Consider the following 21,771-nt stretch of genomic DNA (forward strand, 5'->3'; position numbering starts at 1 on the left):
TTCCTGGAAGTTTTCAGGTCATAATGGGTCTTCATGCTATCAGCTGATCTTTCTAGATTCCGCTGAGCATAAGCAAAAGCATGTTGGAGGTGTTTCCTTAAATTCTCTACATACTCATGAGTAGTGGAGGCATTTATCAGTGTCTGCTCTTGGGTCCTGTAGAGCAAATGCTGAGGAAGCACCATCTTGCGCCCAGTCATCAACTCAAATGGTGACATTTTGGTTGCAGATGAAGGGGTAGATCTGATGGCCATTAGGACCAGAGGTAATCGGATATCCCAACTTGGCCCAGAATCTGCCACAAACTTCTTTAATATGCTCACAATGGTTCGGTTATATCTCTCTACTGCCCCAGAAGAAGCTGGTCTATAAGCAATATGCAGCTTTCTCTTGACCCCCAGTATCTCCCACATCTTTGTCATTACTTCACTGGTGAAGTGGCTACCTCTGTCTGACTCAATCCTTTGAGGTAGACCAAAACGGGAAAAGATGTGGTTAATCATCAAGGCAGCTGCAGTTTCTGCCTTGCAATTTGGGGCTGGGAGACATTCCACCCACTTGGTAAACAAGCATGTCACGGTCAACATGTACTTATTCCCCCTAGCCGAGCGAATCACAGGGCCTACAAAGTCGATTTGTAAATCTGACCATGGCAGGGTCATCCCCCTCTTTTGTAAAGGCGCCCGGTGTGTGAGGGATGTCGGCTGAAATTGTGCACACACAAGACAACCCTTCAAATATTGGTTGAGGTCCTGGCCCATGTGTGGCCAGTATGCAACCTCTCTTAAGATTTCCAGTGTTGTGTGAAACCCCCTATGACCGGCAGTGGCCGCATCATGGGCGTGACTTAACATCAGGCTTCGGAATGAGGTAGGAACCACCCACTGATCGTGGCCAGCTTTGGATTTCCTTACCAACACCCGTCTTGGATTCGGAACATTTTTGGACATTTCATCAACACTCTTAGGTCCTCTTTCCCATTGTAATCGGTATCCGTCAGGGGAAAGTTCTCTGGGTCCTCAAGATGCTGGTAAAATTTACCAATTATTGGATCCCCCTTCTGAGCAGTAATCAAATCAGCATCAGGGGTCTCCTTACTCCATTGTGCAATTGAAAGGTCGTTGTGAGCATTTGTCTGGGACCTAGTGATTGCAGTGACCTGGATTTCCCCCAACAGGGACTCAATCTCAATTAGATCCCCTTGGATGGCCCCGGTTTTGGCCAGCTGATCAGCTAAGTCATTTCCAGTTTTGTCTGGTCCCTCTACTTTGGAATGACCCTTGATCTTTTTCCAATAGATGGTCATCCCATTCGATGTGACCAGATCATCAATGTTTTGGATCAACTTCCCATGTTTCAAGGGTTTGTTGTTAGCACATAACATGCCTCTGGTTTTCCAATTAACCAGGTGCTCCACGAACCCGTTCCGTACATAATCCGAATCTGTGATTATGACCAGTTCGTGGAGTTGATGCTGGACAGCAGTGAGGATGGCCTGATGCACAGCCATCAATTCTGCCACCTGACTACTTCGGGGACCAATTTTGTATCCAGCGGAGGGTTCTGGGGACTCATTCACCCATGCATTCCCTACGCCAGCCACCAGTTCTTTCTCCCCGTTGTTGTCAACATGGTAAGAGCATCCATCCACATACACAGTGGGCATTCCCTCACACTTGTCTTCTTCAAAGACTTTGTGGGGGGAATTAAGGTATGCCTCCATGTTGTCCTTTATTTTTAGACTTTCGTCCTCGAGACAGTTTTCTCTGGCACAATCATGCAAGTCAGCCAGACCTTGCGCGAGGGGACTCTTCTTGTTTTGGCCATATCGGACCTCCACAGGAAAGCCTTGCATTGACAGAATCCAGGAAGTAATTTGGGAATTACTCACATTTCCGGCCCGGATTCGGTCCCTTTGGAGATATTGCAGAGGCTGGTGTGGAGTCTCCACTATGATGTGTTCCCCCTGGATAAACGGGCGGTAATTCTTCAATGCCCACACCGTTGCCAGGAGTGCCTTCTCACAATCGTTGAATTTTTCCTCCACAGAGGATAAAGTTTTGCTCGCATAGGAGATTACTTTATTGACCTTGTCATGCTTTTGATATAATACTGCCGTCAAGCACGTATTAGAGAACCCCGTCTCCAGAAAGAACTCCTTGTTTCTGACAGGGTAAGCTAGGCAAGGCGCTTGTGAGAGGCTTCTCTTGAGTTGTTTTACCGCCTCGGCTTGTTCTGGACCCCATTCCCACTTGACCCCCCCCTTCAGGAGATGAATCAGGGGTCTGGTGATCTCTGCGTAGCCCTCAATGAACTTTCTGCTGTAATTAGTCAGTCCAAGGAGGCTCCTTAGTTCCCGCAGAGTTGTGGGGTCTTTCAGTTTCTGAAGTGCTTCCACTTTCTTTTCCTGGGGACAGAGACCCTGAGGAGTAATCTCATGCCCCAAGAAATTAACACGGGTTCTACTCCACTGTGCTTTCTGAAAGGAAAGTTTTGCTCTGGCGGCCCTCAACTGTGTCAGAACATAACGGATCTCCGCTATGTGTTCCTCCACAGATGAAATTTTGATGAGGACATCATCTACATAAGCCAGGTTACCCCTCGCACCCAGGTCGGGCATGGCCTTATGTAGGAAAATGTTGAATTCATTGCCGGAGTTGAGGTATCCGAAGGGAGTCCGGGTCCATGTATACTGCTGGCCCCCAAAGGTAAAAGCCAGTTTGTATTGGTCCTCCCTACTGACAGGCACGGTCCAGTATCCATTGGTCAGGTCTATTGCAGTGAATACCTGTGACCCCTGGATCTGGGCCAGCCCTTGGTCAATGTAGGGCAGAGGCCATCGGGAAGTATGGACCCGTTTGTTGAGCTCCCTGAGGTCGGCGCAGAGTCTCCACTGGCCGTTTGGCTTCAATATTCCCAGCACCGGATTATTGAAGGTGCTGTGGACTGGACGGATTATTCCCCTGGACTCAAGGTTCTTAATTATTTCAGTAAGGGACTCCATTGATGCGAGAGGCAAGCGATATTGCTTCACAAACACAGGAGTCATGCCAGGGTCCGTGGGGATTGTTGTGGTGTGGATGTCGGTGCGACCACAGTCATATGAGTCTACCGCAAAGAGATCTTGGAAATCCAAGAAAACTTGTTTCAACTTTTGCTTTTGTTCCAGAGTCACACAGGCATCAGCTAGGTTGACTCTCTCTTCCACCATCTGCCTGAAGCCTGGAAAGACTTCTGGTTTGGCTATTTCAGCGGCCTCCTCCAGCTGGGTGGAGAAGTCCCTGGTCAGAGTGCTGATTTGGACTGGAGGCTTCAGGTGGGAAAGGCAGCCCTCATGGACCTGGAAAATCACCTCATCCCTCCTGAAGTCACAAGTCACATCTTCCTTACCATAGGGGCAGGAAGTGTACACCAGGAAGTTCCCCCCATGCCGGGTAAAAATCCTGTCTGGTGTTGTATTGTCCTCACTGTCACTGTCAAAACAGTCCTTGGGGATTGGTCCTAACAGTACATTTACTAAGTCGATGGAAAAATGTCGGTCATCAACCGCCATTCCAATAATGGTGCCTGCGGCTAGGGTAATACTCTTCAAGTCGCTGTTATCCACCTCTATTGGAATGGTGTCATGTTCTATGTTGACTAATGGTGTTGGGTTTACCCCTAACCCTTGCTGTTGGAGAGAAGCATTTAGATGTATGTAAGCATCAGGGTTTTGCAAATATTGTCCTCTTTTAACTTTCACTTCCAGGGAGAATTGTCGGGTCCTTTCTGGGATGGTGATTTCCTCTTTGATCTGAATTTCAACTGCATAAGGTAGCAATTGAGCTGACCTAAATGCTTTTTCTGGATCATCAAAGCCCATGGGATTATCCGCTAATCGGGACCAAGCTTTGAAGTTTATTAGGTCCAAACTAATGGCAAAGCGATTGAGAATGTCACTGCCTAAGTAAAAGGCGGCAGGGACGTCTCGCACGACCCAACAATTGTGGACTATGCTCTTGTTGCCAATGGAGATTTTGAGCATGCACCTGCTTGGCAGGAGATGTTTGGAATTAGGTGCTTCCAGGTCCATTTCCCATTTGTCTATCAGTTTGAAGGTGGGAATGGCTGGATCCTTTGGGAGTTGGCGAAACATGGCTTCGCTGATGAAGCTCTTACCATTGTTCACGCACACTCGAGCGAGAACAGAGTCCTTCCCATCATTTAACTGAACAGGGATGAACAACTGCTCTCCAATTTGCTGAATATCAGCCAGGCTCTGAGCTGATTTCACATCTTTCTGGACTATAGGAGTGGGAGTTTCTGATTGTGGATTAGTATAGAATTTCAGAGTGTTTCCTTCCAGTGTGGAATACCACCTTAAACTGGAAGGAAGGTTGATTTTCAGAAATAGAGAGGACCCCCCATCACCAGTCTGTTGTCCTACTGCTATTACTGTCACATCTGGAATCTGGTTGTTCTGGAAGTGAAATTCTACTTGGTCAGATTTTTGTTCAACCATGTGGCATGTGCCGTTTAAACTAACATGGTTGACACTCTGTTTTAATTTTATTGGTCAGCTAGTCTGGGTCCAGAGGACCTTGTTTACGCAATCTATTAGGGGTGACAACCTTCTTAGGAGGTCATTCTCTTGTAAACAAGGGGTGCCCTCTGGGGTCACAACTATGACCGGGTGTTTCAACTTGTGTCGCCCGATCTTAATGTCCAAGTCTGCAGTCCCCTCAACGGGAATTTCCTTCCCGTCAAAGTTCTGTAGTTGTCCAGGAAGAGAGGTGAGAGGAATTTGGTAATTCTCTCCCCTTCCTGCATTCAGTTCGTCAAAAGCCCTTCTGGACAGAAGGGTAGCTTGAGATCCAGTGTCCACCAGTGCCAAGATTGTACCCTGCCCCTGTACTTGTACCGGGGCATAATATCTTCCCTCCTTCTCCTCAAGGGGGCACAGATAATGTACATTTTTGGACAACTGGTGGGCTAATTTTCTGGTTTTGGACATCGCGAGAGAAGAATTTTGGGCAGAATTCTGTGGAGAGCCTTGGGAATCTGAAAGAAAAATTTGGCAACTGGAGATCAGAGCCATTGTGGGTTCCCCTGGTTCCGGTTCTGGGCCGCCCCCCGCCCTTTTTGGAGGCAGTTCCCAGGATGGGTTTGAACCAGGGGATTTTCTTGCTGTTGGTTCTGGGATGAGATGGTGGGCGGCGGTAGCTCAGTCTCCACATCTCCCCAGTCTGGATTTGCATCCCTAGGGACCCATTTTTCTTTGGGAGGAGTTCCCCCCTCTCTGAAGGAGAAGATCCTTTTCCCAGGATCCTCTGAGGATCCCTCTCCCTCAAATTGGAAGATCTGTACCTCCTCATCAAACTGAGTCTGTTTGGGTCTTTTGTTTCTCCTACCACCCCTCTGCTCCTTAGGAGGCAGACTTTCAGGGGCAGGAGATTTTGTTTCCGGTTCCTGGGTTTCCAGGGGCTGTTTACAAGTGAGGAAGGAAGCTTCCTCCAAGGCTTTACACCCCCCTTCCCTTTGTGCCTCCTCCCTGGGAACCGGTGAGTTATCGGGGTGCTGCCCCCGTCATTGTTCTGGAGCACCAGGTCCAGAGTTGGGTGCGTTCTGCGCCGGCACGCCCATCTGAGGGTTCTGCTGAGCCCTCAGTATGTGACCCAGATCCCGCGCCATGTTTTGAACCTGGCGCTCTAACTGGGAAACCCGCTCAGGCTGATACGGGGCCCTGTTTTCTCCCCTGGGCTGATCCCGGGAAGGGTAGCTGTCCCTCCTCTGGTAATACCCCGGGTTGGAAAGATTTGGGTACCCCTCCACCCTTGGCCTCCCCTCTCCCGGATTCAGTGGTCTGGGCTCAGGGAATTGGGGAAAGAAGGATGGATGGTTTTGGGGCTGAAAGTCGGGTGGATATCTTGGGAAAAAGTTCTGCCCAGGGTTTGGTAAATTTCTGCCCTCCTGTGGGAAGTTTGGAGGGAAGTTCCCTGGGTTAGGTGCTTGGCTGGATCCCCCCCCTTGGGCTGGAGGAGTCCACACATAACCCAGGATGGGTCGATTTCCCTTGTAACGGGGACTTACATAATCAGGAGAGCGAGGGACCCCATTTGTGGGGCTGCCTCCTTGGCTCCCTGTCTGTGACTGACCCGAGGACCTCCTGGGCCTAGCATTATTAGGTGCAGGTAGGTTTTTAGGGCCCCCCATCTCCAAATCCAAAACGGGGGTGACCTTTACCTCTGCCACCTTGGCAGCAGCAGGGGTGCTGTTGGCTTTGGGGTTTTTCTGGGCATTACTTTTGCTATCTACCGGTTTCTGCACCTCATAGATCCGGGTAGCCTGTTCAATGACCCAGTCTAAAGATCTTTTCTCGTGAAAATCCCTCACGAGCTGGGTCATTATGTATTTGGGCAAGGCATGAAAAAATGTATTGATGTATTCTCTGCTATCCGTGCGCACTCTTCTTGTGGTCTGTGCAAAAGCACGCTTTAACTCCTGCACTAATTCTTGTGGGGCCTGATCCTCCCCACATTGCAAATTGTAGGCTGCCTTGCGAGCCTCTTGAGGATTTCTGTGAACAGAAAAATGTTTCAGGATGGCCGCCTTATAGGTGGACCATCTTAAATGATTTTGGTCCTCCAGCCCCGCAAAGAAACTGGAGTATTCCGGGGAGAAGGTCCACTTTACATATTGAATACAGCTTTGGCTGTCCTTCAAATGGAAAGTCTCCATCATTTGCTCAAACAACTCTAAGTGCTCCCAAACAGAATACTTAGCGTTCTTATGGTAAGGCGTGATGACGCTCCTGAACGCCTTAATCTGCTTTAAGGGGTCCTTAAGCAAGGCCCTTTTTGCCTTATTGGCCTTTTTGGTTCGGGTAACCCTTGTCCATTCGTCCTCGGACTCGGAGGCACTGCTCCCAGAGGTTCCCGTCTGTTCTTCCAGGTTTTCCCGGATTCTGCGAGCCTGGGAATGGCTGGCAGAATGTGGTGACCTGGTCTCCTGTGTCCTGCGCAGTTCAGAGGAGTCTTCAGATTCCTCCTTGCTGCCAGGATTTGATGGGTACCCCCCCACTGACCTAACTGGGCAGAGGTTTTCAGGATGCCCTTAAGGGGCCTACTCTCCTGGGGTTCCCCACTGAACTGTACTGTACTTGGGTGCCAATACCCGGATGCCCAGCCCTCCATTCCTGGGTGGTACTGGCCTATGAGCCCCATACTCTTAGCTGGATAGTAATCTGCCATCCCTGTGGCCCTGTGCTCACGTGCGCCAGGGGACATGGGGGTGGCAGAGTCCAGGGACTGAGAGGTATGAGGGCCTCTGGTACTAGGGCTCCTGAGGTTATGCTCCGGAGTTTCCATTTCCCAGTGAACCTCATCTCTATCCGCCCCTGCTCCCTGTTGCAATGCAAGAGCCTGCATTTGTGCCTTCAGTTCCTCAGTTAAGGCCTTACTAGACTCTATCAGTCTCTCCTGCATCGCTACCTGTTGTTGGAGCCTATCATTGTGTTGACAGAGGGCCTCATTTTCCCTCTGTGCTTCCTGGTTGGTCCTGGAGAACTGGGCCAGTCTTTGCTGCAGGAGGTTTACCTCCTGAGCTGTGTCCCTATTGGCCTGCTCCTTTCTTGCTAGAGCATCCTCCACCCTCCTGGTGTGCTCTAACAAGTTCTGGTTTTCTTTTTGGAGGTCACCCAGCCCCTGGAGGGCCAGGTGATTTTCTTCCATTTTCCTTTTTAAATGGCAGACTTCCTGGCCTATGGCGTCTCTTTCCTGACTAAGAGCCTGCATTTGTGCCGCCAGGTCGTCCCTCTGCCTTTGGAAGGCACCAGCTTTCTGGCGCTCCTGATCAAACTCTGCCTGGGTATCCAGGTCTTTCAGAATCAGTTTATTGCTCTCCTCTTTCTCTCTATCTAGCTGGCTTTGCAGGGTGACTACCTGCTCCGCGCATGCCCTGTTGAAATTGATCTGTTGCTCCAACTTTTTCTGGTTCTGCAGTAAGGAGTCCAAACTGTCTTGGTGCTCCTTCTGCAGGGCCAGAAATCTGGTATCCTGGTCTGTCTTTTCCTGTTGTAGGATGCCCATATCCTCTTTTATTTTAATGATGTACTGCCTACTATCATTTTCTGACTCCTGGCTCCCCTGCAGCCTCTGCTCAGAAGAGACCAGGTCAGATTGGACCTTCTCTAACACCACCTGTTGCCTATTTGCCAGATTTTGGCTTTCAGCACATCTATCCTGCATGTCTCCCATATATAGGTACAGGTATGCTGCTATCCTGGCAATCTTATTGTGTTCCTCTTTGGCTTTAGGAGCCATATATAGTTCACTCAGGGCCACATGTAATGGACCCTGATCTCTCCATAAGTCTGACCCTGTTTCAGTGACCTGTCGCGTGATGGCCTGCAACCAGGCATCCTGGCCCTGCTCAGCCCATTCACCTCTCACAAATAGTTTATGTAAGAAGTGCTCTCTGGCTATTTTCATATCTACCAAGGTCGTCATTCTAGAGATTGGTCTCTGTCCTGACTTACAGAAGTTTGTATTTTATTTTTGCAGAACAGAACTTTTCTTGGAGTGTCCCTTTTGAGGAATGCTTCACAGCGTAATGCAGCGTGGTGGTCCGACCGGATGTATGTATCCCGTCAGTTAGCACACTGTATTAAGCTGCACAAGTGGTATTCTAACCCAAACGTCCGGCCGAGCCCCCAGTTTGTAAGAGGATTCAATTCAACACTACAGCTAAGTCAACGCCTAGTCTAGAATACTGAATGAAAACCCTTATTGATATACCTTTATGTCCAGTTCATGCGTTCTGGATGACTACCCCTATATAACACCCCTCCCTTGGAATCCCCCTGACCCCACTGAGCCAAGAAGTAGTTCTGGTTTGCAAATTAAAAGGTTTATTCGATAATTTAAACAATAGATATGTATATCACACTTTATAATAAATTAATAATTGAATATCACACTTAATCTGATATGATAAATATTAACAACAGAGAATCTGGCACTAACACGCTTCTCTATAATCAATAAGGAGTTGACATAAAATGGATAAGGTAGCACACAGGTGAATAGGAACAAAAGAAGAAGGTGGTACAGAATGCTTTATGTAAGCTCAGGTGGATGCAATATTCAATGAATGCAGTACAGAAAATACTCAATATGACTTCAACCAAACAATGTAATCACTTTTCTCTGGCTATTCCCTCCCCCCCTCTTTATGCAATGCAAGGAAATGGAAGGAAAACACACAGTTCTCAGAAATGCAATCAAATGTGATTCAGTTCACCCCAGCAAGCTTAGACTACAGAAGTTTGAAAACACAGGCAAAATGCTTTGATATGTGCTGGCAATTCAGTGAAAAGTATGCTAAAATGCTTTTGATTCCCTCTCAGAGGTTCAGGGTGAGTGGTATCTAGTTAATATTAGCTCAGGCTCACTCTTGCAATGATTCAGGAATGATTAGCAGGTTAAACGAATTTCTGGCAAATGGAAGGCAAGCAGCAGCTGAGTTTTACACGTGAAGAAATTTGCAAATCACGGTAAAATGCGCGATTGCGGCAAAACTAAAGGGGGTAGGAATGCGGTTCTAGGTTCATAGGAAAGCCACGATTCTAAGCTTTCATATGAAAGTTATTGCAAGTCTCTAAGACAAACGGTCGCGGAGATATGAGCGATTTTGTGAAGGTCATTTTTCAGATTTGAAATTTTAAAAGCTCAAAATGACAAGTGACAGATTTTGCAGCTAGAATGACAAGTGACAGCTATGCAAATGACAGGTGACAGTTAGGAGACAGTTTTACTTAGATTAAGCTAGATTGAATTATATTATTTTAACTAGGAGATTGGTTCTGCACAGTTTTCTAGGTACTCACACTATATTCTTGAGTGAAATGGGCCTCGCCATGGATCTGGTCAGGTTTTAAACTCGCCTCTGGTCTCTGCACTTCACAGTGATCTGGGTCTGCTCTCTCTCTGGATTCTGAAGATTGAGGGATTTAAAGTCTGGATCTTTCTGCACAGCTTTCTCTGGAGATTGATGGAGGTAAAGTATGGATTTTCCCGGCAGAGCTTCCAGCTGCAAATGGATTTGAAGGTCTCTACCTAAGTTTCAGTGGTCCATTTATATGTTCTGCAAGTGGGTGTGTGTGTTGGTCATAACTAAACTTGCCCCTCTCACTTGTCATTGGTCCAGCTTTCATTCCTCACTTGATTGGGGAAGGAACTGTGAGTCAGAGTGATGTCATCCATTTATGATCTCTTGAAAAACCTCCCCTGTCATCTGTGCACCCAAATCTATATATGATCAAAATCCATATTTCACAGTTACACAGTTGTTTGAAATTACATATACATGGTGTGGCTGAATTTAGCCATGTCTCTGTCCAAATCTGCTGTTTCTAAGAGCTTGCATTCAGAAATGGCAGATAATTGACTTTTTAACTGATTTTTCAATTTCTGACATTGACCCAACTTTACATACATGTGCGCAGGGAGTATGGACATTAACTGATGAAGTTTCAGATTTTTAACATGCATACATTTAGAGTAATATCCACTTTTCCGCTAACACCCCCCTGAACATACCACCGGTTCTAAAAACCTCTTAAACTGTGGGCAGAAAAATCACAAGAATTATGGTATCATTTATAAAATTTTCACATGTCCGCACCATGAGTTATTCATCTTTTTCTAAACAATATTCTGGCTACAAAGGGGTGTGGTTTCCCAGGTCACATGGTGGAAATACTGGTTTATCCAGTTCTGCCAAGCCAGCTTGCTCTCACAGGCAGTGCCCCTCCCAGCTTCTGCCAAGAGGAAGCTACATTTTACGACCGCTGTAATAAAACCTTTGCCTGAGTCAAGACAGGCTTTGTTCAGAGCTCCTGTATTCTGAGGGGCTCCCCTTAATTCAATTATCAGAGAGATGGCATATCCTTAGTGTGGCCAGCAAAAGGCAGATGGGCCTGGGAACACAGTTGTGACTCAAGTTTCACTCCTGATGGGGGTAGCTGTCAAGCAAAATCAAGTTCCTTAAGCCAGACTTTCAGCTAACTGTCATGTTTTTTTTTGTTGCTTTTTAAATTAACTTGCAATTTTACACATGCAGCTAGAATGCTGATTCTAAGTGCAAAACTATGACATTTCAACAGTTACAAAGGCATGTGACACCAAACATAGGTCACTCATTTATCTAAACATTTTCGATTTTAGTGTCTTTAAATCCAGTGCAACTTAAACTGCTGACTCCATAGCAGTTTTGTTATAAGCATTGTTTTGGGCTCTTCATTTCCCAGATTTTGTAAGCACACAAAACTCCATTCTGCCAAATGTCTGCTGGTGTTCAGTGAATATTTTGCACATGTTGCAATGTTTGAAAATAGGCATTTTGAGCCTGCCTTCAGAGAAACACAGGGTGGTTTTAAAACGCCGGCTTTTGGATAGTGGTGAGTACTGGTACTGCACCCATTTTTGGGATTTAAGAAATGAATTCCCCACAATTCTAGGTTGCATTTGGCAATCAGCATTGCCATTCCCAATGGTTTCAGATTACTGTGCGGGTAGTCCAATGGTGGTTTTAAAGCGCTTTGAAGCTAACCGGCGCTACTGTTTTTCCTTTGGCAACCCATTTCCCTCATGGCAACCCGGCCTTTCATTCTCGCACTGGTGGGTGGCAAGTGAGGCAACCATTTTGGTGTGCGCACAAACTGCGCAGCTTTCCTGGATTTCGGCGCACATGTGGGTTTTCCGCCATCTTGAATTTTCTAAGCCCACAGCACCAAATGTTGTGGCATGATAGCTTAAACGTGGGTCAGGACACCCAACAATACTCTCCATCTCTATATTTCCTAGATCCATTTGTATTACTCTGTTAAAGATGGATGGTGACTTCCAGTACCCTTGTGGCAATCTAGTGTGTTTCCACTTTGTGTTGCGGTATGTGAAACTTGTTAAGTATTGTGAATCAGGGTGGAGAGGTATTGAGAAAAAAGCGTTTTTGAGGTCGATCACAGTGAATCGTGACGCCTCTGCTGGTATTCCACACAGTATTGTTGCTGGGGTAGCTGCTAATATGGTACTCTGTATCTACAATGTTGTTGAGGGGCCTGATATCTTGTATGAAACACCAGGAACCTCCCTTCGCCTTGCGCACAGGATACACCACAGTGTTGCATGGTGACTCTGATGGTATCAGTATTCATCTATTCACTAGGGCAGTTATTGTTTCGTAGATCCCCTCATCAGCTTCTTTGGATAGTGGGTACTGTTTCACTCTGGGCAGCATTGCACCTTTCTTTAGCTTTATTTTTACTCCTCCAATGCTCTTTATGCAGCCTACGTCATATGGACTAGTGGTCCATACAGAGGCGGGCACTGCTGCTAAATCTTCTTCGTAGAAGGGTACCTGGGTAGGGGTTGGTGCTTCTAGTGCCATTGCCATTTTTGTGCTACCTCTTTGTATGTCACTCTCAACCAAATATAGACATTCATCTGGAACACCATCTCCCCATCTCCTGCTTCATCTGAAAATAGCTCCTCATCTGACATCTGTGTTAGCCTGCATCCTTCTGCCCGTGCTATTACTGCGCTGCATGCTTTCCCCTCCCCATCTTGTGCATGGACTACTATGTAGTCTGTGGTTACCACAATGTTTTCTATGTCAACTGATATGATAGCCCATTCCCTTTCACTTGTTGGTGTTTCTGGTCTGAAAAAGTAAGCTGCTGGTCTCCTCCACACCTTAGCCTCAATTCCTGGTAACCATGCTAGTGCCATGTCTGTCCCATATTGGAAGAGGCCCCCATCTACCGACTCTGCCCTCGCTACTGTTTTGCCACAGTAAGCCTGAAGTATGTGTCGTGCTGTGAGCATGTTGATGCCTGGTGTGGAGCACACTATTCCCTCGTCAGTAAAGGATATAGGGCCTCATTACACGGTAGGTGCTGGTGCTATTAGCACCATGGTTCATGCCGGTAATTTACCAATTCCGCCATGGCAAAATGGGGAATTACCACTCCATTCCGAGGTTGGCGGGCAGTAATTCCCCATGCCGCCATGACCCATTCCATTTTTGCCCCATAGGGCATAATGGGAGTGGGGAAGGCGCTAATTACGGTACTGCAAATTGCGGTACCGTAATTAGCACCAAGGTCCCTTTGCGGGTCCCTACTTTAACGGCTGATCTACACCAGCCGTTAAGGTCGGGTCCCGCAAAGGGACCTCGTAGTAAGGCGGTAAGGGTTACCGTTAACCCTTACCGCCTTCCGTGTAATGATCCCATAGTCATGCTCAACCTGCTCATAATGTCTCTCCCAAGTATGTTTACTGGCGATTGCTTTGAGTATAGCAGTGGTAGATGCAGGCCGTGATCTCCAACAGATAAGGAGATTTTATCAGTAAAAGGAACCAGCCCTCGAGCCCCAGAGAATCCTTGAGTGTGCATAGCTTCGCCTGACAAATTGAACTTCCCTTCCCTAATGCAGGACCTAGTGGCCACTGTGTCAAATAGGAATGAGAATGTTTTGTCACCTATCGCCACCTTTATGCGTGGTTCCTCCTCAGGGTTAGGTGTTACCGATAGGATGGGACACATCAAGGACATCTGTGAGCTGTCCTATTGTGGGTATAGTGACTGTCCACTCCCTGTGTATGGGTTGTGACCTAGTATTGTCACCCTCCCCAATTGTGTCTGTTGTATTTGTGTGTCCACGCGTAGTGATTTGTCGTCCTGTATTTGTGTGAGCTTTTCTACTGTCTTGACGTGTTGTTGAGCTGTTGCCACTTGCTGTTGTGCTTGTGGTTGTGGTTGTTGGTACTGTACTTGCTGTTGTTGTGTTGTGTATATTTGTAATTGTTGCTGAGGATGTGGTAGTGGTGCTTACTGTTGTATGAGTGCTCCTGTCCCTTGTTGCTGTTGTTGCTGTTGGTAATATGTAAAATTGTTGTCCCTCATTGTAACCCTGTTGCCCTTGTTCTCCCCAGCCTGCCTGTGCCTGTCTTGCTCTTCATGTGCATGACATGTGTCCACCAGCCCACATGTCCAACAAGTTGGTGTCTCCCGTGCTTGCCATGGGTACCCTCCCGTGTTGTCTGAATATCCCTGTTGCCGATATTGGTTCAGCCCCCCAGGACCCTCCCCCTTGCTGTGGTGCTGCTGGGCCAAATCCCCTCTCTCTCGTGTGCCCACACCTCCCCCAGTAGTTGTTTGTGTATCCATTCCCCATTTGAGGGCATCCACCTCCCATCTGTGTTGTGTATTGTGCTGTGTATGGTGGAGGTGGTGGCATGTGTTGTGTCGTCATCTGTGCTTGCTGTAGTGATGTTGTTTGTTATTGTGTATTGTTTGGTGTCGGTGTGGCCTGGGTGGGGCCTGTTATCAGTGCACCTTCCATGGCATACTTGGACAGTTTCCTTTGGACCAATTTCGCTTCTTCTGCCTTCCTGTTTTCCTCTTTCTGTTTCATCTTTTCTTGCCATAGTCTACAATGGTGTACTATTGTGAGCTGTATCTCGGGCTATGCCTTTGATTCCATCCCTTCCAATTTCTTTAATTGTCTCTGTACTGGCTCTGGGAGCCCTTGGATCATTATGTGATAAAGAATTGCTAGTGTTTTGTCCCACGGTTCTCGTGTTTCCAGGCGCCACTTCTCTTGAATCTCCTGGATGGAATCAACAGGATCTTCATTCTCAAGCATTTTGCGTGACGTTATTGCTCCTATGTCTGAAGTGTCTGGGTACTGCACCCTCGGTGCCTGCCATAGCGTGTGTCTACAATTTGCGAATGGTGCCCCATCATGTGAGGTGTCGTTTATAGTTACCCCTGGGAATCCCGCCCTCTTCCAAATGTCATCTGCTGCATCACCTAATATTGATATTAACAACCCCTTTACATCACCTACGGCTAGGTTTTGCCCTGCAGTGTGTTTTTCCATTTCATATATCCATTTCCCGGCCCCTCCGCTCAGTGATGGGAGTCTGCATTTAATATTTTCCTTGTCTGCATGTTTCCATGGGACATATTGTGGCCTTGCTCCCCCTCTCTCTAGTAATGGCATTAGAGTGTACTCCTTCACTTCCCCTGGCATTCGCCTGTGCGGGGATGTGTGAGTGTATTCGCTATCGTCTTCCATGTCAGAAAGTTCTTCAATTAAGTCAGTAATGTGTTGTGTTACTCTATCACCCCTTATGCTCTTGCTCCTCCTATGTTCGCCCACTTTACTCTTCCTGTGTGTATCATCTAATTCTTCCATTCTGCGTCTAGGGAGGTCTCTGAGTCTGCTAACATATGGCGTGTGTTGCGCTGGTGGTGTCAGTGGATGTGGCGTTCTTCCTCTTAGTTGCCTTTTTTCTTTCCTTCCATGGGTCTTCTTCTTCCCGCATCTCGCATTCCCACGATGACCCACAGTCTGTGCGGGTTATGTATAATTTGCTTAATCCCTCCCTGCTTCCATCACTTCATCCTGCACACGATCCTTCCTCCTCCTCACTGCAAAATCCATCTGAAAATGTCAATCCTGGGCCGGGCGCTTTCCTCCCACTGTAACGGTCCCTAAGTCTATGTCTGTGTACTCACCTTTCTTCTCCGTGCCCTCCTCCTGTGGTGCTGTCGCTACCTCCTTATTGCTACACATGTACATGACTGCCTCCTTATTGCTACATGCGTACGTCTTGGCCCAGCATTCCCTGTGCATTTCTCCTTGCGCTGTATTGTTTTTACTTGCCCACTCCACCACCTACTTCCGTTCATACTCTGCAAAGCTCATTCATTATTGCGTCAATTACCTGTTCTAGTATATTTTCTTCTTCCTCTTTGTTGCCCCATATTCCGCCCTCCTTTTCAAGTATACTCTCTATAACCTTCCCCTCTTCATATTTTCGTGCCCTGTCTGATTTAATCTTTTTCCTCCATAGTCCCATTTCTCTGTCATTTTCTTCTCATTCCTCCTCCCTTTTCCTAACCTCCTGCTGCTCCATACGTGCCACCCTTTCTAAGATGGCCCTTATGTGTTCCTCTTCCCATTTCCTCTCTACTTCCTCTTGCTGTTTTAACTCCACCTTGTCCCCTTGTTTCCCTTCTTCCTCTCCTTCCTTTCCCGTTCTTCCGGCTCGAACTGTTTGATCAGCTCGTGCTTCCCTCAATTCTGCTAGCCTTACCTCTAACATCTCCTCTTCCTCCTGTGTCATTCTCCCTTCCTCCACGCTCCCTTTCTGTGTGTATTCAGTCTCTTCTTTACGTACCTTCTTTACCGCCTCTTCCTCCTCCCCTGTTAATGTCCCTCGAAGCTTCAGTAGCACCTGTGCTGCTATCCATTCATCTGGTCCTATACTTGCTAATTGTACACTTTTTTCGCCCCCGGTGCTTACCTGTGTTTGTTTCGTCTCTGCTGCACTCCTTGCGCCCACCCCCTTTTGGTAGCTGTCTGCTGGCGCGCATGGTGGTGGGCTGTACGCAGGGTTAGAATATCCCTCGGCAGCTGTTAATTGTGACCGGGTAGCTTCTCTCAATTCCCTCATTGGATACAGCCCTTCTGCCTCCTTCTTCACTTCTTTAGTTATGGGTACCTTTTCTTCACCTTCCTTTCTTACCTCTGCAACTGTGAATGATCCTTCTGATTCTTCCTCGCTTTCCTCAGCACTGCGTGTATTCTGGGGTGCCTTGCACCCGCTCTCTCCGCTCACCTTTTCCTCTTTTACTCCCTGCACGGTGAACATCCCTGGTACCCCAGGTGCGCACCCCTGGAACATTTTCCAGAGATTGAAAACTTCCAAGTGGCCTGCCCATTTCTTCCCCTTGTATGTGTTATGGAGATATGCTAACAGCGAGTGTTGGGTGCACATATCAAAACTGCTGTTGGGCGGCCATGGTATCCTTATTTTATTGTCTGTGCCTTGTGTCCAGATGTGCTGGAGTTGTGTTGTTAAGGCGCTGGCCCTGAGCCCCAGCCCTGCTCCTGCCCCTATCCCGTAGTATGTGGACATGTTATGACTTCAATTTCTTAATACCACCGTTACCTGGCCCCGTAAATTGGGATCTTCCGACTTTACACTGCAAAGAAAAGCAATTTTTAATACAATAACTCGTGCTCAATGCCACCGCCCTCTCTATCTTTACAACAATGTCTCCGTCTCTTGTGCTTCTCCTTCTGGAGTTAGGGCACCCTTTGACCCGTGGCACACGGAGCCCACTGCGGCTGCATTCCCCGTGTGCGTGCTTTAAGCTGCCCCTCCTTTCCTGTGCCACCGCTACTTGGCGCACCTGCAACATCCTTCTAGCTCCTCCTCCTTCTCCTTTGCCCTCACTGCCTGCACAGTGTAGGCCCTTCTGATCCCCCTCCCACAGGCTGCACCACCTCTTTGAGTAGCCCCCGTTGAGGAGCACGTGCTAGCGTTCTCCGTGCGCGGCCGCCTCTCCCCCTTCACCTCTCCTTTACCGCCGGTCCACGTCCCCCTTACTCTCGGAGGAAAAGAAAAAGACTGCAGCGTCCTATGCAAGTCCTATGGGTGATGTCACCAACCACTACAAAGAACTTTTACCCGTACATACAATTTCAGCAATTAATCAATGCGTGCCACATTTAACACCCTTGTTCCCCGTTAACTCTACAGCTGTCTTCCCACCATGTCTGGAGTGTAGTATTCATGAATTACTTTGTTATTACAATCGTACTGTGCACGCTGCATCGCCTTGCGTGTGATACGCCCCTCTCTAGGGGAGCTTAACCAGCCAACTGTCTTCCGCACTGAGAAACAATCTAGCTACCTCCTGCGGGAATACGTCATCTATTCATAGAGTTAAAACACTCAATCAATAGGAATCTCTATCTGTTTATTTATCTACAATGCCAACTCATAGGAAAGCCACATCCCTTTACACAGGTGCCCGCGATCTAGACCAATCAGTGCGATCCGTCAATCACACATGGATGCCTAAAGCTCCACCCAGTCTGCTCTGTAGCCCTGGAAGGGACGGCCCTCGTGCCGGTCCCTGCTACAACTTACACACTAATCGCTGCTCAATTGCCAAAATCTCTCTTTAACACCCTTTAAAAACCACCCGCCACCCAAATTACACTGCCTCCCCCCTCCCGCACAACATTGTATTGCTGGTTGTGTGTGCCATACTCACATTGAGCTCTCGCCTGCCGGTGCCGCTCGACTGCAGACACCCCTCCCAAACAGCTTGCCGCCTCCCCTCATCTGGACCACGCCTGGACACTCGCCAACCGCGGGCGGGATACTTCTCAATTCGCCTCCCGACGGCTAATCTCCGGATTGCCCTGTCCAGTCGTCTCGCAGTTCCGCGATGATCCTGTAGCCCTCCAAAGGGGACAACGGCGGAGGGGGCGGCGTTGCCGGGCCACCTTGACGCAAGCGGCCTCGCTGCGATATCGCTCAACCTCAGTAGATCTCAGCAGTGCCTCCAACTTGTTGAGGTAATTTCCCGGGGCCGGTAGGGCCGTCCACGGACCTCTGGGGTTGGGGAGGCCCCAACTCTTCCCGCGTCCCAACAGAGTATGAGACACACACAAGAGCAAAGAGTTACTGCTGTTTATTACATGAAACAAGCAGGGACGGGCTCACAGGTCATGGGCATCCGAGAGACCTCTCACCCCTGGTGGGCTCGCAGGCCCTTTTTCTAACTGTATGACGGGGCTACGTGCGTCACCTGGGAGAACTAGCCCCCAAACCTAACACCACCTCGGATTGACTCCCTGAGTGGTGGGGTTAGTATAGACACATATAGGAAAGATAGTTAGTGGTGGATAAAGAGTCAGGTGGTACGCTAGGGCCATCCCTAATAATTTCTACAAGGGAATTGTTACAAGGGGACAATTAGTGATTGGCTAAACTATAATGGCGTCAGTGGTGGGCCCCTCGTATTCTGATTGGTTCACCCGCGAGCCCCCAAGCCTGGGACCATCGTTGTTCCCAGCTCGCGGTGTACCTGGTGCTGGCAACAAAGTATGACTATGTGCCAGTGGCAGACAATGGACAGGTCTGACTATTAGCTGGTGTGCGTGTCTATCCCATTGCTGTCCAATTTGTCACTTCATTGTTGCAGTCTGTGTCCCAGACGTGAGACCCCAGCGCTTCTCTGGTCCATGGAATTTGGCATTGTATCAGGTCGGCCTGGTCACGTGTTGCAAGACCGTGGCTGGATCAGAATTATGAGCATTTGTATTTCAGCTCGGGGAGCATTTAGCAGTGGCAGGTGTAACCTTGGTGCGGGGAGCGCGGCATGTAGTTTGCGACATTGCGGCCTTGGCTGTGGGCTCTTGTCGGGTCTCGTTCTGCGCGATCAGCACCTTGCAGTTTTGTCTGAGCTGCTCAGGCCTGGATACTCTGGCTTTGCGGCTTACCTTGGCCTGGCTTATGGGTGGTGGTACATCATCCATAAGATGTGGGTCACGAGGGGAGACAGAGATTTATATGCATTAGTCCATATACAGGGTTACATCTTCATGGTTTTAGTGGCGAGGAAGCATCTGCAAGCATGTACACGGGCTCTTCTGGCATCTTGCGTTTCTGCGAAAATAACAATGATGCATGTGTGAGTGCAAGTGGTCCTCTACGTCATAGCACTGAGTATGTTCTTCGTGTGGATTGGTGTGCATGACCAAAGTGCTTGGTGGCACGTTTTTTCTTGTCCGCTGGCTTTGTCATCATGGCATCTCTAATGATGATGGTATTTGTGTTTGCTATCTAATAGAGTTGATCCATATGGCTGATGTCGGCTCCATCTGAGGTTCCAGCACGTGGTTTGATTGACGGGCAGCTTCCCTGGCTGGTGGGGCGTGGCCACAGTGGATCTTCACGTCTGGGGTGGCTGTGAGTGGGTCGAATTCCTCTCACGGTGGGTGCTTGGGTCGTGACATACTAGGCCATGGTCTGGATAAAAATCGGGGGAAGGGATCATCCCATTTTCCCTCTTCAATAGGCATTTAACGTAAGAGCTTGAAATAGGGGCATTGAATGTAGGTTTGTAATGCTTTTCAATGCATATGATATATGAGGATGGATTTTTGCAGGTGAAGCATAATATACATTATATCTTGTCAATGCACTGCACACTAAGTGTTTTCCTCAACAATTTTATGTTGGTAGGCAAACATGTTTCTGTTGTCTTGCTTTCGGGAAGATAGGACACATCGCAAGATAAGCTCAGGGGCAACATGCTCGCCTTGGAAGCAAGACACGGAGCAACTGTGGGGTACATTTACCAGCCCAACAGAAATCCCCTGCATCGCAAGACTGCATTTAGGCAGTTACAAAAAGAATGGCTGTACTGTGTTTGCTGGACACATATGGGGTGAGATGGAACATAGACACCATGAGAATATCTGCATTTATTTTCTTCATGTGAATCCAAAGAGAAGAATTCAAAGGCAGAATGGCTCAGCGCTGCTATGCTGTCATCTCAAAACTCAAAATTGCACAAGAAAATGTCCTGTATTTAAAACGACCTTGCACTGTTGCTACTTTCATCTTTAAACATGACACCGTTTTGTTCTAGTAAAGCACACCCATGTCCATCTATTTCAGGTTGAACACCATCAAATGAGGGCCATACCTCATGAACAGCATTGTTTTGTAAAATAAAGTCTGTGAAGAGCAGGGAATTTCATTTCAGTCCGCACGGCTAGCATTCACTTTGGAAACAAATGAACACACGCAAAGCACTACAAAAGAAGCTCTCTCTCTCTCCTTTGCCTGGTGTCAGTTTCAAATAATCTATTTCCCAAGCATATCCTTGTGCATAGAAATTGACCAGAGCTATGAAAGACTTCAGAAAATAAAATGTTAGAAAAACCTCATTTTGTAAAATGTACATGAGCTAAGAAGCACACTTGTTAACCCACTTTTGCAAAGCAGTAAAATGACACTTTGAAAGCTAAATGTGAAATCATCCCAAATACTCACACAGAAACAGTATGTATGTGTGGGACTGGGGTGGTTTAAATGTATATTATATTTATTTACAAAAAGACTTGTGTTCTGGGGAAGAAAGAGAGAAAAAGAAAATGGGGTTGAAGACTCCAGAACCAGTTTGGCAAGGTAGGCACTTTGAAGGTACCCAGCCCCCTTGGGAAAGGAAGCCCCTTTACAAATGTGAAAGGACCAAGGTGTGGAAATTTGCGACCTTGTCAAACTGACCAGCGTTTCTGCTGCAAGGAACAATGGACCAAGGGGAACTAGCCCTGTCACAGAAGAGTGAATTCCTTTGACACCTCCCCCCAGATTCAACTGCCTAGGATCAAAGGGTGTTATGGTAACCATGTTGTTCAGAACTGACACAAAGGGGGAGGCTGGCTGTGGAGATTTAAATTACTGCCCTACAGTGACAGATGCCATACATTTGATTAAAACATCGTTTTACATTAAGACATTTATTTCAGTAATCTAAAGAAGCAGTAATGTGAAATCATGACAGTTTTAATGTAATTTTTGCACAAGTAAAATAAGACCATGTGGGTCTTCCTGACATGTGGTGGACGTGAACGGCAGTTAAAAGGCATTCATGCAGAAAGATACATGACACAGATGTAAAATTTGAAGAGAATATGCCGGACATTATTAGGTGTATGTGTAGCCATTTGTAGAATTTTAGTTAAAATGTTTCCCGTGAACAACTGTGAAATGGTGCCAGAAGGGCAAAGCAGCATCTCACAGACTTGGCAATTGAAATGGCATATTCCTTGTAAACTATGGGATCTGCCTAGCTGATTTTTATGATGATAACAATGGTAAATATAAGGGTTTTTGTCCCATAATTTATTTT

At 47.5% G+C, this 21,771-nt stretch overlaps 1 protein-coding gene across 1 annotated transcript; it reads right to left on the reverse strand.

Moving 5' to 3' along the window:
• Nucleotides 1-15,926: 15,926 nt before the first annotated feature.
• LOC138467319 (ensconsin-like) lies at nt 15,927-16,703 on the reverse strand. The gene has a single exon (XM_069607299.1). The coding sequence runs from the start codon at nt 16,701-16,703 to the stop codon at nt 15,927-15,929; it is 777 nt and encodes a 258-aa protein (XP_069463400.1).
• Nucleotides 16,704-21,771: the final 5,068 nt, after the last annotated feature.

This window comes from Ambystoma mexicanum, chromosome 4q (genome assembly GCF_040938575.1).
Source record: "Ambystoma mexicanum isolate Mex_15411 chromosome 4q, UKY_AmexF1_1, whole genome shotgun sequence".
Lineage (NCBI taxonomy): Eukaryota > Metazoa > Chordata > Amphibia > Caudata > Ambystomatidae > Ambystoma > Ambystoma mexicanum.

Coding starts and splice junctions, on each gene's coding strand:
- LOC138467319 (XM_069607299.1), bottom strand. CDS start 16,703: ATGTTCACCGTGCAGGGAGTAAAAGAGGAAAAGGTGAGCGGAGAGAGC.